Raw genomic sequence first — 18,662 nt, 5'->3', positions numbered from 1 at the left:
ACACCCCTGGCTCCTCTCTGATTTCTCACTTCTCTCTTTCCCTTGGGATAATGAATGACTTAGCTGACTGCTGAGTTTGGGAGATGGAACAGAGTATAGATACATGGCCCAGATCCTTCTGAATCCTCCCTTTGGGATCTACCTGTTTCCTGGTTGACTCACTCAGCCATACTTGTAAATTATGTTGTGGAAATGCAAGTGTTTATAATTCAAATTCAAACTTAATTCACGTTAAACATATTTTTCTAATGGTGGGGGACAAAAGCCCAAAATAAATGCCATTGTTATTTTATTTTGGCTAATGCCTTATGGTTTTGTTTCACAGTTTACAAGAAACACTGGATATAATTACTGATTTTCCAGTTGAACAAAAGGAGGCCCAATCAACAGATGAACCTTTTTGTTTTAATTTCTAAAATGCTAATTTAATTCAAGGTCAAGGGCATAAAATAATCCTTTATAATAATGAAGCCTTCCATTTGGAATTTTCAAACAAAGAATGCCTTCATCTACTGGAGCCTGCAAATATTATGAAGCTGCTTTGATATGGGTGAACATAATGTACTGTTTGTTGGAAAATACAATAGTGATTTAGTCAGAAGTAACATTTGGTCTTTGTTTTTCAAACAGCTGCATAACATTAGCACCCCTGAAAGTTTACAAAATTTCTTTCCCAAATAAAAATTTTCTTAGCAAGGCTATAAACCACAAGATATAGGAGGGTGAGGATCAGCAGAGTGAATGACAAAAGAAACACCAACATAAGACCAATAGTGGCCTCTCTGTTTTTAAAAAGAAAAGATTTATTTATTTATTTTGGGGGGGGGTTGGAAGGAAATGGTGAGAGAGAATCTCAAGCAGACTCCATGCTGAAGGCAGAACCCTACACGGGGCTTGATCCCACAACCCTGAGATCATGACCTGAGCCGAAACCAAGAGTCAGATGCTTAACTGACTGAGCCACCCAGGTGCCTCAAGAGTGGCCTCTCTTAAGAAGTTAGGGTCAGGAAATAGTTCCAAGGGGACCTTCTAAGACTGTTCTTCAACATCTAAAGTGATGATACCTAATATTCTGTCAGGAAGCACCACCTGATCAAGAGGTATAGATTGGGCACATTTCGACAAAATTGTGTGTGTGTGTGTGTGTGTGTGTGTGTTATTGGCATACATTTGTTTGTAATTGTTAACTAGTAATTAAATTTTGGGTATTTCTAAAAAACCACAGCCACTCTTTCCATCTATTCTGGTGACAATTTTGTTTCAGAGAGTGTTTGCTAAATTCTAAAATTGCTTCTGAAAGCTCTGGGCCTATTAAAGTAAGCCAAAAGAAGATGCAGAAAAGATTAAATCCTGAGTCCATCGAGGAGGGTGCCATAAAAAAAAAGAAGTCAGGTTTAAGGAAAATGTAATTATTAAATCCTAGAATTTCTTCAGAGTAAAGTGGCATCCTGGAGAATTCTCAAGTCAGAATTCCAGGTATCTTTCCTGGAAGTTAAGGGATGACTCCAGATCAATGTTGTTCAATTGAACTTCCTGTGATGGTAAAAATGTTCTGCCTAATGCTCTGCCTACTACAGTAGCCCATATGTGGCAGTTGAGCTCTTGAATTGTGGCTAGTGTGACTGAGGAACTGAACTTTTAATTTCATTTAATTTTAATTAATTTAAATTTAAATTTAAACAGCCGTGTGTGGCTAGTGGATACTGTATTGGACAGTGCAGGTCTAGATCATCACTAGTATGATATGCTTGGAAAACAGTTTCTTCTTACAAAGTCTTAGAAGTTTATGTATTTATTAATAGGACCAATGGAATATCAAGGGCCACTACTGAGGAAAATTTTAATTTTCCATGTGGCCCCAAAACTGCTCTTACTCCCTGTGATAATCTAATACATGGGTCTGACAAAAGAATGAAAATGAGCCCCCAAAATATCAACAGCTAACATTTGTATCCCAGCAACTGTGCTAAGCACTTTACAAACTCTATCTTATTTAGTCATCACAAGAACCCATTTCACTGGTGAAAATTGAGGCACAAAGGTCTTAACTAATTTGTGGGAGATTTTACAATGCATATGTGATGGAGCCACTTTTTGAAGTGAATGTAAAGCTGTGCTCCAGTACATTCAACTATCTCAGGCTCACCATGTACCAGAATGGATCCACTAGCGGCTTTCCTAAGTTTCTGTCGACTTTTCTTCTAAATTGAACTGGAACTAACACTGGGATATCAAAATTATAAAAATAATTATCTTCTCAAATGCCTCCTTAACTTCATTATAGTTTATAATCAAGAGTTATAATTTTCTGTTTGAGGAAATATCGAGACATTTACCTGCCAGGTCAAGTGGAAATTGCAGCATGCTCCAGGTCCATATAACAAGGATGGCATAGACTAGGGCAGGACTATTCCTAGAATGCAGACAAAATTTTAAATTAGTAATAAAAATATGATCATTTTTAAAGAAGTATTTTCTCTTTTTTCTCATATTTAAGTATACCTTAATAAACCTCTCAAGAGTTGTCAAAATATCTTGGTGATATATGAAATCCATGAAAAAAATCCATTCACGATTATAATGGAATAATGAAGAAGTAAAAAAAACTCTGAGACTTAAAATCCAACTTTCACATGTGCCAACATCTGTGTAAATTATGGCCAAGCCTCTTTGTCCCATATTGTTGTTCTTAGTTTTACAAAATCATGGAAACATTATTGGAGATAGATGCTAGGGAAAATGTTAGACTTTGACTAAGAAATTCAGAGGGCTGATTTCAAGAATTTTCAATAAGAAAAAACAAAATTTTTTTTCTAAGATCATGAGACTCTAAATTAAAAATATATCTCAAAAGGACTACATGATGCCCCAAAATTAAAAGTTCAGCATGTAAAAGAAAGCTACCTTAAGTCAGGAGAAAAAAGTGGGAAGATAAATCCAATAATAAAAAATTTACACCACTTACTAGGATGTAAGTCAAGGAATATGACAGTTTAGTTCACTATTGTATTCCCAGTGCCTAGAACAGCAAATAGTAGACACTCAACAATTATTTGTGGAAGGAATTATTGAATGTACAAAAGAAGGGCCATACTTGGCAAATATACAAATATACAAATATCATCGACCTAGGAGAATGGTCTTGAAGACTGAAGTCAGAAAGAATAGATGTTATACAAATAGAAAGGATATAAAAGAAATATCAAAGTTATTTTTTTAGCGAAAATACAAAGGAAGTTAGCAATTTGAGATTAGTGGTATAATAGCAGATTTTATTGCCAACTTCTCTGTCAAGAGGGATTTTCAGATTGGAAAGGGATAGAAAGGCATCAGGGAGGAGAAGTTGAAACCAAAATAAATGAGGTGGTTGTAAGGGATATCTTTAAATGCTTCAAGTATTGAGGTCCGGAAAAATTAGATCTCAAAGACTATGAGAGAAATTGTAAATGATATTTCTAAGCCATCATTATCTTGGCAGTTAGTGGCAGAGACAAGGGTGACGACAAAATAAATAAACAAAGTCTTAATTTTCAAAATGAAGCAGAAGTGTATCTTAAACTACAAAAGGCACATTTACTATTAATCCCTAGTTAGGTTATATAAGTGGTTATTTAGAAGATTTCTGAAAGCCCTTATAGAAGACAATAATTACTAGGAATTCGCACAGGTTACTTGGAACAGTTACACTCAGCATACTAAGATTTTCTCTCTCTCTCTCTCTTCAATAGAGTTAGGATTACCAAGCAAGTAATGATATATGAATTAATATTAGACATTTGGGTTTAAATAAGGCTGGTGAAAAAGCCTCCCGCAGTGTTCTTATTAAGAAGATTAAGAAATGTTCTGGGTGTAAGCACAGTTAGGTGGATTCCTAACGGTGTAAACGACTCCCCAAAGGGAGCTCTCTAAGGGTTGCTGCAGGCTCTGCCTTTGATTCTATTCCACTTCACATTTCACCAATGACTTGGTTGCCACATTGATGGAAGGCTTCTCATATGCACATATGACATGGAGGTTGGATGGGAAACCATTACCCCAGAAGACACAATCAGGATCTCAAAAGATCTTGACAAGATGTAACTGGATGACCTAGAATAGGACAGAAGAGGTAACATTTCACAGCAGCTGCCATAAAAAAGGGTCAAGGATTTTCCCTTACTATTATCTAATTTTAAGTCTACAGTATGACATGGATTTATGATTTTCCAAAATCAAATGCAATCATAGGTCATTTCATAAGAAGTATAAAGTCTAGAATTTTAAGTGGAGATACCTAGGGAATGCAGTCTATAACTTTTTTCCATCTTTGCAATGTCAATGTCTATACATAATGGACTTCCAGTAAGTGCCTGAATTTTTAAATAATTTTACCTACAGTTTCTGAGCTCATGCTGTTTCAGGAAGTTTTCTAATGGTTTAACTATGATCACACTTAATCCTCATACCAATTTTACAAAATAGTTATACTTATCCCTATTTGACCAGTGAGGAAACTGAGGCATAGAGTTGTAGAAACTCTAGTTGTCCAAAGTAATGTGGTTGTAAATGTTGGAAGCAAAAGTCAGAACTAGATAGCTTGTTTCAGCATCCACCCTTTTAACCACGGTACTATACTATTTCCATAAAGGAAACAGAAAGTTTTAGCCCTGCTGTATTTTATAATGTTCAGAATATATCAGAAATATTATGTATTGTGCTTTATGTTTTAGGAGGAAAATTTATAAAGTTTTTGGTCCAAAAGAGAGAGGCTAGGATAGAGATTTCAGAGCCATGTTATATGTGGAATAGCTAAAGAAGTTTCATATATTTAAAAGGCTATCATGTGGAAAAGGAATTAAACTTATTTCTTGTGACTTCAGAAGTCCAATTCAGATTCAAAGAATTTCAGTGGTGCCTATAAGAATGCAAATTTTATCACAATAGAGAAAAGTACTCTCTAATAATATCAACTCAAAATGGAATGAGTTGCCCTGGGGTTAGTATAGTCTCTATTAGTGAAAATTTTCAAAGAAAGTCTGGACAAAAACTTGTTGAGAAAATTCTGGAGAGGATTTTGCAACAGATGTAAAATAGATTGTTCAATAGATGGCTAATTTGAAGTTTCTTCTAATCCCAAACCTCAATAATTCTACCAAAAACCCATGTGCAATTTGTCTGCAAGGCAGCAGAAATCAGTGGTAAAGCATAAGGTCTGGTGGCAGGTTGCTGGAGTTCAAATACTAGCTCCAACCTTCACCAGAGAGATAGGATGTGGGCTTCCAATCCCAGATTGATACTTACTGACTACATGAACATGAACAAATAATTTCACATCTATATGCTTTAGTTTACCCCTATTCAATATGAGGATAACAATAATAATTTAATAGCTCCTAGATTTTATATGATAATTATATTAAGTACATTATAAAAATATATTAAGCATATAAAGTTCTTAGAACAGCACTCAAAACAGACTAATTATGCAAGTTAGGTGTTGTTTTTTATTACCATGTAACCTTGAGATTTTCTCAACTTCTCTTGCCTGCCACAGTTCAGCTTATAAAATGGTGATAATGATAGTATCTACCTCATAGTGTTTTGTAAAGTCTAAGTAACTTAGCACAACTAAAACCCTTATAACAGTACTTGGACCACAGAAACAGATGAATGACCATTATCTAGTAGTATAGTGGCAGCAGCAGCAACAGTAATGGTAGCAGTGGTATTTTTACTATGTGAACATATTTCTTAAATGCTTTGTGTTTTAATTCTATCATTATCCAAAATAAGAATAAATAATAAAAAATCCCTAGCCCTAAGTAAGCCAGATTCTAACACTACAATAATGAACATATATCTTTTGCACATGCAAATATCTGAGCATGCACAAAACATAGGAAAATGTGAGTGTTGAGAAACATATTAGTAAATTTATCAAAAATAACTTTGGAAAAAAATGGCCAGAAAATTTCTGAAGCAGACAAATTTGTACTAAGTCAGATAGTAAAAGTTACTCGGGAAGGTTAAAAGGAAAGTAAATGAATCACCGAGCTTAAACGGCAATCACTCAAAATGTGAAGGAATTTTGGAGTGAATTTATCCAACATTATCTCCATTGTGTAACTGTCTCCCCTAATTGTCTCACCCTATTTTCTCATGTGTAATGTCTTCATAAATGTCAACTGAGAAGCATGTAAGCAGACAATGGACTCTATTCATAAAGAGACAAAAGATCTTGACAAATATAATTATATATGTGAGTATCATTTCTCTGCTTAGAAAATTAGGAGGATAAAAGATTGAATTTGGTAGATCAGTGCACCAAATTTATTGGGTGTAAAGTAAAAATAAAGTCATACATTGCTAATTTGTTTAACTATTTCTTTTTGTACATGTAAATGTTCCTGTAGATAGGAGATAATCAGTGGATAGAATTCACCTCATTTTTATTTTTATTTTTTTAAAGACTTATTTATTTATTTTAGAGAGAGAGTGTGTGTGAGTACAGGGAGAGGGACAGAAGGAGAGGGAGAGAGAAACTCAAGCAGACTCCACACTGAGTGCAGAGCCCTGGCATAGGACTCAATCTCACAACCCTGAAATCATGACCTAAGCTGAAACCAAGAGTTGGAAGTTTAACTGATTGTGCCACTCAGACTCCCCTAATTCACCTAGTTTTTAGAAAATCATCCAACAAACCTCTTCAGAGAAGGAAAAAAGATAGAGGAGAGAGAGAGAGAAAGAAAATGAGAAAATGAAGTATTAACCTACCCCAGAAGAAAAGCAAAAAGAGTTAAATGAAAAACAAACACAGTGTAAACATAGGAAAATTCTCCTTTGTGTGGTCAAATACAGTGAGATAACAGTAATGTTATAAGAACAGATTTTTTTCTCCTTAATAAATGATCTGTGTTCAAAAAAAGACTGCACATTGAAGATTATCTTTAAATGTGTGAATAACCAGTTGGCTCTTCCTGGCAGTGATACTGAAATTCAGAATTGTTAAAAATGTTGGAGGATGGCTGTAGCAGAATGAAAAGTTCAGCAAAACCTCTCTGTAACAAACATACTTGACAAATTGTCAAAAATAACCGCTTCAGATCTCTGAAAATCAATCAAAGGCAAATAACAAACCGAGTAACATTTATTTATGAGAAACGGGTAGAACTTCAGTTAAGAAGAGTGGGAGTTTGAGGCATTCTTGTCCATGGGATATTTTCACACCGCTCCAGCTTGGCTATGTTAAAGAAAAATTGCATCAGAGTTAAACAGGCAAGGAAGACTTTATTAAAGACTATTGCAAAAGGAGAGAAATATTGAGTTCACCCCTACTGAAACAAAAGGCAAGAGAGTTTTGAAGCACTGGAGTGAGCTAGTGCAAAAGTACTAGAGGACATTAGAGGGGGAGATTGGTCAACATGATTGGACCATTTTTTTGTATGTTTGATAATTGGCACCAACATAAGTTAGGCTTCTAACATCACAAAGAGACCAAGAGATAGGGGTGCTACCTTTCTTGATGATCATATTTCAAAGGGATGACTCTTACATCCATTAGAAAGATTTCTGGGTAGTAAAACAAGAAAGAGCCTGGGAGAAGACTTAATCTCAAAGGGGCAGAGAAAGAACTTATAACTGCAAGTTTTCTAAAGTAAATTTTGTAAAGAAAGGGAATTCAAAGGTCTATACTCAGCAACAGACCTTTTTAAAATTTTTTTTATTTAATACCATTATCCTCATTTTACTTAAAATTTTTTAAAAGATTTTATTTTTAATTTTTTTCATGAAACTATTCTTTATTATTATTATTCTGTTCAGTTAGCCAACATATAGTACATCATTAGTTTTTGATGTAGTGTTCAACAATTCATTAGTTGCAACAGCCTTTTGAAAGTTTAATCAAACTGAGAGGAATGTTAAGGCTGTCTTGGTCAGTCAGAGTAGTAGTTTTATCGGGGAGGGTTTGACAATGAAAACCAGAGGCCCCTCATGGCCACAGTGTGCTGACTTGGCTTGGAGTAGATTGTGAAATCTTATGCTTAGAGGTGTGGTCAGTAAGAGTAATCAACTTGGTTGGAAATGAATGGGAGAGCCCACAGCCTTGCTACTTTATGGTTGCAATCCCAGTTGGGGTGAATGGTAGACTAACTTGAATTTTAATGGAGAGATTTTGAAAATAAGAGAGCCTTAGATGGGCTAGATAAGAGCTTCATGTACACCAGACATGTGCCAGGAAGATCCAAGAAAACCCAGTGGAAATTGAAAACCGAGTATATATGAAAACTTTCTGAATTTAAATGTGCTATCCAACCCGTACACAGATCCATTGGCAGAGGGTGTAGGTCATAAGGGCTTGAAGTGTTTGATTACAAATCCTGTCCAAATCATTGGCTAATCACAAGCTGTGTAGTTATAGGTATAACCCCAATAGGCCATGCTAAAAACAAACAAGCAAAAGAAGGAATAAAAAAAAAAAAAAGCAGAGCCATCAGTGGCTACAATCTAAGGGAAGAGAGATTCCTTAGATTAAGTTCAGGCAATTTATTGAGACAACAAAAACAACATCAAGAAGCCTAAAGTACAGGGGAAGCTTGAGGATAATATATTGCTACAAAATATAATCTAAAATGTTCTGTTTCCTCCAAAAATATATAAAGCATGCAAAAAACCAGTAATGACTGACCTATACTCAGGAAAAAAAAAAAGTCAATAGAAACTGACTCTAATGGGGTCCAGATGTTGGGCTTAACAGACAAAGGCATCAAAGCAACTATTATAAATATGTTCAAAAAATAAAATAAAACTATGTTCCACAAATTAAAGAAAAATATGATGACAATGACCCAACAAATAGATAATCTAAATAAAGAAATATAAGTTCTAAAAATAATTGAATAGAAATTCTATAGTTGAAAATAGGGGACCCAAAATGAAAAATTCAGTAGGCGTACTCTACGATTTGAGTCTACATATACATTTGAGATGGTAGAAGAAAGAATCAGTGATGTGGAAGATAAATCAGGAAAATTATCCAATTTGATGAAAAGAGAGTAAAACAGATGGGAGAATAAACAGAGTCTCAGAAACCTATGGAACACACTTAAGCATACTTATTTGTAATATGAGTCTCAGAAGAAGGAAGAGAGAATGGACCAGAAAATATGTTTGAATAGATGATGGCTGAAAATTCCTAAATTTGAGGAAAAACATAATTTACAGATCCAAGATCAATAATCAACAAAGTTGTAGTAAGGTTAAAGGCAAGGAGAACTACACCTACATACATCACAGTCAAATGACTGAAAGTCAAAAAGAAAGAGAAAATCTTGAAAACAGCAAAAGAAAAATGGCTCAGCTTGTACTGGGTAACAACAACAACAACAAAAATAGTTAACATCTCATCAGAAATAATGAAGGCCAGAATACAGTGGAATTATATATGTAAAGTGCTGAAGTAAAAATTAACAACCATGAATTCTCTATCCAACAAAACTATTTTTGAAACATGAAGGCAAAATAAACACATTTCTGTACAAAGACTGGGAGAATTAGTTGGTAGCAGATTTGCCTTAGAAGAAACAATAAAGAAAGTCTTTGTTCCTTTGTAAAAGAAGGCTGAAAGGAAATGATACCAGACAGTAACTCAAATTCACAAGAAGGAATAGAGAATCTTCAACTTGTGGGGAAATATAAGAGAACACATAAATATACAGTCATATGTTTTCTTTTCTTAATTTCTTAAAAATATTAAAGTCTATAAAAATAATTATAAAACTATTGTTTGGTTTATAACATATAAAGATGTAATGATAATAGCAAAAAAGAGGGAGAAGAAATGAAGCTATTAACTTATAGTAGCATATGAAGACTTAAAATACATATTGTAATCCCTATAGTAACTACCAATAAAATAATACAAAAAATCAATTAAAATTGTTTGTTAAAAATATTTTTAAAGTAGTAAATGAGTAACACAGGAATGAAAAAGACTTAAGACTTAGAAAAAAACAAATAACAAAATGGCAGATAGAAATCCAACCAAATCAATAGTTACATTGCATATGAATGGAATAAATACACTGTAATATGTTGAATGATGTCTTCCCAAAATTCATGTCTACTTAGACTTCAGAATGTAATCTTATTTGGAAATAGTCTTTGCAGATGTAAACAAGTTAAGATGAAGTCATATTAGATTAATTTGAGTCCTAATCCAAAGACTGGTGTCCCTCTAAGAAGGGGAAAATGTGCAAACACTGACAGAAACACTGAGGAGAATTCCATGTGAAGACAAAGGCAGAGATTGGAGTGATGTGTCTACAAGCCAAGAGACACTAAGAATTGCCAGCAACCACCAGAATCCAGGAAAGAGGCACCAAACAGATTCTCCCTCACAGTCTCCAGTAGAAACCAACCCTGCTGACACTGATTTGAACTTTCAGCCTTGAGGACTGTGAGAAAATAAATTTCTGTTGTTTTAAGACTTTCAGTTTGTGGTATTTCATTATGGCAGCCCTGGGAAACTAATATACACTCCAATTAAAAGACAAGGTTTGACTGGGGAAAAAGATGAAAATCCAACTATATGTAGTCTATAAGGGACACAGTTTAGATGCAAAGATACAAAGAGTTTGAAAGTACAAGGATGGAAAAAGAAATATCCCATGGCAACAGTATCATAAGAGAATAGAGTACCTAAGCTCATTATGACACAAAATAGACTTTGAGACAAGACATATTACTAAAGAGAAAAAGAGTGACATTTCATGATGAAAAATAGTTACTACCTCAGGAAGATGTTTTAAAAAATTAAAGTATACACACCTAAAAACAGAGCCTCAAAATACTTGAAGCAAAAACTGACAGTATTGGAAAAGGAAATAGATAATTCAACAATTAGAGTTGAAGATTTCAATGCCCCACTCTCAATAACTGATAGAACAACTAGACAAAAAGTAAGGATACAGAAGAGTAAAATAACCTAATAACCAATGTGACACAGCTGACATTTACAGAACACTCAACCAAACAACAGATAAATACACATTATTTTCAAGCATATGTAGAACATTCTCCAGGATAGGCCACATGCTATGCCATAAGATAAGTCCCAATAAATTGAAAAGGATTAAAATAATTTAAAGACCGCAACAGAATTAAAATAGAAAACAACAGAAAGAAATTTGGGCAATCTCCATATGGAAATTAAATAGCTTACTTCTAAATAATCCATAGGCCAAAGGATAAATTACAGGAGATACTGGAAAATACTTTGAACTATATTAAACAAAAAGATAACATATCAAAGCTTATGGGACACAGATAAAGCAATAGTTAGAGGGAAATCTGTAGCTTTGAACACCATGTTAGAAAAGCAGAAAGATCTCAAATCAATAATCTAAGATTCCATCTTAAGACACTAAGGGAAAAAAGAGAAAATTAGATCCAAAGCAAGTAGAAGGAAGGAAAAATTAAACATCAGAGCACAAATCAATGAAATGGAGAACAGAATAACAATAGAGAAAAATCAATGAAGTCAAAAGTTGGTTATTTTAGAAGATCAACAAAATTGATAATTCTAAAGGAAAAAAAAAGAGAGAAGACACAAATGACCAACTCAGAATATAAAAGGGGGCATAATAAGTGACCCTATAGAAACCGACACAAGCTTAAAGGAATAACATAAAAATTAATATTAAAAACTTTATATAAAAAACTAGATAATTTCTTTGAAATGGAAAAATTCCTAGGAATAAAAAAAGAAAAATGTAATCAGAGTTAACTCAGGAAGAAATAGAATGACTGAATAGGCTTATAATGAAATAATTATGTTGAATTAGTAGTAAAATATCTTCCCCAAAGAAAAGCCTGGGTCCAGATAGCTTCATAGGTAAATACCAATCCTTTGCAAAGTCTTTTGGAAAATAAAGAAAGAAGGGATGCTTCCTGAGGTATTCACTGAGTCCAGTATTATCCTAATACTAAAGCCAGAAAAAGATATCATTAGAAAATATCACTATAGATCAATATGCTCATGAGCATAGATATAAAAATTAACAAAATGTTAGCAAACCCACATCAGCAATACATTGAAACCATTATACACCATAATCAAGTGAGATTTATCCTAAGAAGTCAAGGTTGGTTTAGCATCTGAAAGTTAGTTAATATAATATACCATATTTATAGAATGAAAGACAGCCACGACATAATAATCTTGATAAAAATAGAAAAAGAATTTAACAAAATCCAATGTCCAAAAAAGGAGAAGAAAGAAAGAAAAAGAAAGAAAGAAGGAAAAGAGAGAGAGAGAGAAAGAAAGAAAGAGACCCTTGATAACCTAGAAATAAATAGGAATTTCCTCCAACTGATCTGTGTATCTGTGCAAAGTGTATCTGTGCAAACCTATACCTAACATCATCCTTAATAGTGAAAGACAGAATGCGTACCCTTTGAGATTGAAATGCCCACTCATACTTCTATTTAATATTGTACTAGAAATCCTAGCCAATGTAATAAGGTAAGAAAAAGAAATTAAAGTCATACACATTAGAAAGAATGAAAGCTACCTTTACTTACAAATGGCATTATCCTATAAGTAGAAAATCCTAAGGAATCTACAAAACTAATAAAGAAGTTTAGCATTATTGCTGGGTACAAGATCATCATACAAAAATCAATTGCATTTCTGTGTAGTAGCAATAAAAAACATGAAAATGATATTAAGAAATTAAGAAAATAATTATATCAAAAAGAAAAAAATACTTAAGAATAAGTTTAAGAAAATCAGCACAAGACCCACATATTGAAAATTACAAAACATTGCTGAGAGAAATTAAGGAACATCTGAATAAATGGTGAGATAATTCATGTTCACACATTAAAAGACTTAATATTAAGATGTCATTTCTTCACAAATTGCTGCTTAAATTTAATACAATCCTTATCAAGACTCCAGCAGGATTATTTTGTAGAATTTGACAAGCTTATCATAAAACTTAAATGGAAATACAGAGGACCTAGAATAGCCCCCCTGCCCCAAAATTAAAAGAACAATGTTAGAAGACTTACAACATCTAGTTTCAAACTTACCATAAAATTCCAGTTATCACAATAGTGTGGTACTGGCATAAGGATAAATATATAGAGCAATGGAATACAATAGAAAGTTTAGAAAAACCCTTACATATATGGCCAATTGATTTTTGACAAAGATATCAAGGCAATTTAATAGGGAAAGGATAGTCTTTTCAACAAATATTGCAGAGACAGTTGGTCTCAGCTAGGACAAAAAATGTTCTGGGATAATGCCACAAACAAAACAAAATAAGATAAAACACAAATTTAGATCTTACAACATGCTACACAAAAGTCAAGTCAGAATATTATAGAGGGAAATATTTCCAATTTTGGGTGAGGAAAATATTTCTTAGATATGACTCCTAAAGCACTAGTTAAAATTTTAAAAAGTGATACATGGGACTTTATAAAAAATTTTTAAAAATATTCTCTTTTAAAACAGAGAGATGTAAACCATACTAGACTCTTAACTATAGGAAACAAACTGAGGGTTGCTGAAGAGGAGGTGGGTTGAGGGTATGGGGTAATTGGGTGATGGGCATTAAGGAGGGCACTTGATCTAGTGAGCACTGGGTGTTGTATGCAACTGATGAATCACTAAATTCTACCTCTGAAACTAATAATATAGTATATGTTAATTAAATTGAATTTAAATTAAAAAATTTTTTGCAAAGACTTTTTAAATGACAAAAATGAAAAGCAAGCTGTATACTGGGAAAAAAAAAAAAACAACACATTCACATTTATGTATCTAATGAAGGACTTGTGTCCAGAGTATAAAGAACTCTTACAATCTCTTATAATTCAACAACAAAAAAATCAATCCAACCAAAAAAATGGGCAAAAATTTGAACAGACACTTCACTGAAGGAAGATATAGGATTAGCTAATTAGCACATGGAAAGACGCTCATTTAGTCATTAGGAAAACAGAAATTAAAACTACAATATGATACCACAAGAACCCAATAGAATGGTCATAATCAAAATATTGAAAAAAATGGTGAGGATGTGAAGGAATGGAATATAAAAAGGTACAGCCACTTTGGCAAACAGTTTGGGAGTTTCTTAAAAAGCTAAACATGTACTAACATAAACCCAGTCATTCTAATCCTAGCTATAGATCCAAGAAAAATGAAAACCGATCTTTCCGAAGGATTTTAGTGTATGTTCATAAGCAACATCATTCTTTAATAGCAAGAAGATAGCAATACACATGTATATTGACTATTGAATGAATAAATAAAATGTGGTATATGCATGGAATGTTATTCAGCAATTAAAAAGGAGCTAACTACCAATACATACAACAGTGTGACTGAATCCTAAAACACGCTAAGTGAAAAAGCCGCACAGAAAATGCTATATATTTTATGATCCCACTTACATGAAATTTCTGGAAAAGGAGACTGTACAGAAAGAAAGCATATCAGGGGTTGCTTAGGGTTGGTCGTGGGAGGAGTGAGAATTGACTCCCAACAGCCACAAGGAATCTAGATTCTCATGATGGTTGCACACCAATAAATTTACTAAATATCATTGAACCATAGAATTAGAATAGTTGAATTTTATGGTGTGTAAAGTCAAGCTCTTAAGAAAAATTTGCAGCATCTCACAAGTCCATGTAAATTCATAAGAATTAGTCAAATGAACTTTAAAGTTGACATACGGAAAGAAATTGACTTAAGTTTAAAAAAATTGGATTTAAGGTATTTAGCAAGGATGCAGGAAAGAGAGGTAGACATCGTTGCAGTGTATGCATTATAGAAGGTTTTCTCCTAAATCTGTCAGCCTAAATTATGGAATAAAATAAAATAGAAGATAAAATGTTGTAAAAATAGGTAATGCTAAGTGGGTTCTAATGAAGTAACCTCCTTTGCTATTACAAGTGAACATCTTTTATGAGTACATTAAATTTATTTTTCATGATTGTCTTTTTTGAGTCCAAAGGGGAAAACTTTGCCGCAGTGTGAGAGTTTGTCTCTCCTTTGAAGAGACCGACATTTGCAGTGTCAATTCTTGCAGTATAGATGAAACCAGTGACAAAATTACAAGTCAGGAGGTGGGTTTTAAGAGGGAGAAAAAATTCTAGGTTCTTTATGGGTCTTGACTTTGGAGTCTGAGTAGTGATGGAGACATGAGGGAGTAGAGACTACACACTGACACAATGCAGTTATATTAAAAATAAAATGACTTCAGTCTGAGACCATGAAGCCTGAAAATAAATTTTAAAACAATAACCATGGCATTCTTTATTTGACCACTTCTGAGGATATAATGCAAGTTTAAAATGAGAAAAAAAAAGATTTTAGAAACATTTGATTAATTTGTAGGTGGCAGAAGAAATTGCTGAATTGAAATCACCTGGGTTGGGAGAGGACGGTGTGTCCAGAATTTCTCTCACCACTTACCATTTGCTCCCCAATCTCCACCCAGCACATTGCCTGGTACATATCAGATAATCAATCTACAGTTGATGAATGAATAAATACCTCATGATTTTCAAAGATTTTTTTTCTGGGAAATTAAGATTTTAATGATTAACATTGAATATTTAACATCTATTGGCAAATACTGATCTATAAAATGCACCTTGGTGTCATTTGTGGATGGACCTAATAAACAGACCATTTAAGTAGCCGGATTTGGCATTTCTCACATTTTAATTACCAGCCCCACAAAACATATCCTTCCAGAATATTCCATTTCCTACCCCATATCTCTCCCATCTCACTAGATATTTAGCATGTATGTGTTTATTTCTATATAGGTATAGCTAGTCATAGTTATATTTTTATGTCCCTGTCACTGTGCCTGTAGTTATTTACTGTTTTTATGTGCTTGGTTATGATTTCTTCATGTTTTTCTTGTAACCCCATTATATTACAAGTGTTTTAAAGTATCTGAGAATTTGTTTACAATGCACAGCACTGACCAAATATTAGGTATTAAAGTTACAAAATTAACATCAATGTTTTGAGGACAATGGATCAACTTAAATTAGATTCTTTTTAAAATTCTATGTCTACTTAATAAAGTATAAGAAAAATTAGTATAAATGAAACGGGAAATGATCATGTAAAGGTAACCTCTGGTTACAGATATACTTTGTGCTATAATTAGGATACTAAGTTTACTCAGTAAGTTAGTGTATTTTGCTCGGCTTTATGTTTCGTTATTTGAGAAACACAGCATAAAGTAAACTGTAGCATTAAGAGCCAGCTTCATTGCAATTTATTTTTATAGCATATCGCAAAACAACCCAAGCTGAAAGTACATTCAGGCACTGAGACTTAAATCCCTAAAGGTAAGAAAGTGTTTCCATAAACAGATGTGATCATGGATTCTGAGTTTATTTGCTTGTGGCAAAAATAAAAGTACCAACTCAATAAGTTTTAATTTATAGGCATCTATACCAGAAGGCCTTTAGGCACTTTGAATAAAACTGACTAAAAATAAAATTTAGTAAAATAAACTTAATCTGCCCCATTCTCCATTCCCACCAGGAAATATAAATTCCCAACTAGGTAGAGGAGAGATTTCTCTATGTCTTTTCTAGGTGTTTTCCTGGACTTATAGCTATGCTGTGCTCTAGAAGAGAATTTTATGATTGGCAACATTCCAGGACACTTGAGAACATAAGAGAGGAGCAATGGATGATCATTCCACCTCCTGAAGGTTTTCTAACAACCATGGCCCCACCTAACCCATGGTCATGCAGACGTGTAGAGCTTTTCTGTTCTCACCCAAAGGAAATATTATTTGCCCTTTTTCTTTAGCAGGAAGTTCAGATATATATACATATAAACTGGGCTGGTACCTAATATGCATCTGAACATTAGGAAATTCTATGATTCTATCATTGGACATATAATAGACTGAAAATCCTTATTTGTGCAGAATATAAATAATAGAACAAATAGACAAGTGTGGGAGGCCTGACCTTGTAGGCCTGCTTACCTCACATTTTGTTCTTCCAGGGTCTCACTTGTGAATTCCAGTATGTCAGCAGCTGTCCCCACAAACATAAGGAGAAGTTGAGAGAGTTGGTCCCGAGTGATCCCTCCTCCAATGGGTAGAAGCCATCTTCCAATTATGAGCATTAACAGGAATGTCTGATGGAGTCCCAAAGTCCAAACTTTCTCACATACTGTAGTTAAGTTACTTACAAAACCTTTGGCCTATGTAACAAAAATGTGATAGAGAGAGAAGATTGTGAGCTACCACCTTGGAGAGAGATGCCTCCTTCACCATGGTTTTCAATCAAGAATTAGCTTTTATGGAAGGTCATTTTCAGAAAATGATTCTTCACTTACTAAAGAAAATAAAACTCCTTTCAACTGGACACTCTGGGGAAAAAAAGCTAACGTGGTCCTTAAAAAGGGGCAGCCTTATAACAAGAAGTAATTTAAACCTCACACTTGCTAGTAGGATTGTAGCATTTGATATTTAAAGGGCCAATTTCATGACATCTTAAAGATCATTTCTCATTTTACTCTTCTCTGTAACAAAGTAACAGCAAAACTTTTTAAATACCATATTAAAATCACAAAAAAATCTGTATTTTTCTTTCAGGGATTTCAAGGCTGAATTTATTAATCTGGGAATATTTTAACATAGTACAGATCTCTTGTTTTTTATTGCTTTAAAACACTACTACATCAAATGAGAAAATGTATAATCATGTTTATTCATTACCTAAATACAAAGAAAGAGAATAACTATAGTTATTATTTTTATTCTGAATATATAACATACTATTGAAAAATCCATAAACTAGCAACCAAATTTTATTCTGCCCTTAATCTTGAACTTGGAGAAAAATTTACACCCCTTTCATGTATTCTGAATAATATCTCTTGCCCATTTAACTTCTAAGTAAGTTTTAAAATATATCATTGGCCCTTAGAGGCTATAATCTTTTAAAGACTACAGGAGTGTAGGTCTCCAGTGGCTTTGATAGTTGCTTCCAACTGATTTATACAAGTAACTTAACTACATTTGTTCAAAACCTATTTACCCCTCTTGATTACTTACTTATGTCAAGTGTAGAGGTAAAGGGAGGATAAAAGACAAGGCAGGATGCTAGCCTGATTGAAGCCAAGCATGAGGATCAATGATCTTTCATTTACACAGTGTTTCATATTTTTTCTATGAGACTTCACATACATCCTACTTGATTCTTACAAGAAGCATACTAGCAGGGTGAATATTAATATTTTCAATTATCAGATGAAAAACTGAGATACAGAGTGATTAAGTGACTTGTTCAAAGTGATATCAGTCAGCTGTGATTGGAGCTTGAATTAGAATCCAAGGCTAACTCAATTAAACCTCTTAGAATCAATAATCTGTCTCATTGTTGAAAATGTGGCTCATTGGTAGGGGTCTGGGCCTTGAGTCTCTCCCATATACCATTTTATAATAGGCTATGGTTAGTTTCACAAATATCAGGCAAGTGAAGAACAAAGAAGTGATTCTCTTTTGGCTGGAAAACTTCCCTATTAATATAACACCAAAAAATATATAGGCCAGATCCCAATCTTTTATCATTCTTTCACAAATAATATGTATCTCGCCTTGTGCATATATTATCTGACC

General features: G+C 33.5%; 1 protein-coding gene across 1 annotated transcript in view; it reads right to left on the bottom strand.

The window, feature by feature from the left end:
• TMEM26 (transmembrane protein 26) overlaps nt 1–18,662 on the bottom strand; it is a 46,287-nt gene that overhangs the window by 4,698 nt on the left and 22,927 nt on the right. Inside the window, exons 4-5 of the mRNA XM_036083978.2 lie at nt 17,022–17,242; nt 2,337–2,413 (exon numbers count right to left, since the gene is read on the bottom strand). Coding sequence (XP_035939871.1) covers nt 2,337–2,413; nt 17,022–17,242 — 298 coding nt within the window. The remainder of the gene's footprint in view (nt 1–2,336; nt 2,414–17,021; nt 17,243–18,662) is intronic.

The sequence above is a fragment of the Halichoerus grypus genome, chromosome 7 (assembly GCF_964656455.1).
Source record: "Halichoerus grypus chromosome 7, mHalGry1.hap1.1, whole genome shotgun sequence".
Classification (NCBI taxonomy): Eukaryota; Metazoa; Chordata; class Mammalia; order Carnivora; family Phocidae; genus Halichoerus; species Halichoerus grypus.
Note: the sequence above shows the minus strand (reverse complement) of the source record. Positions and strands in the feature narration are given on the sequence as shown.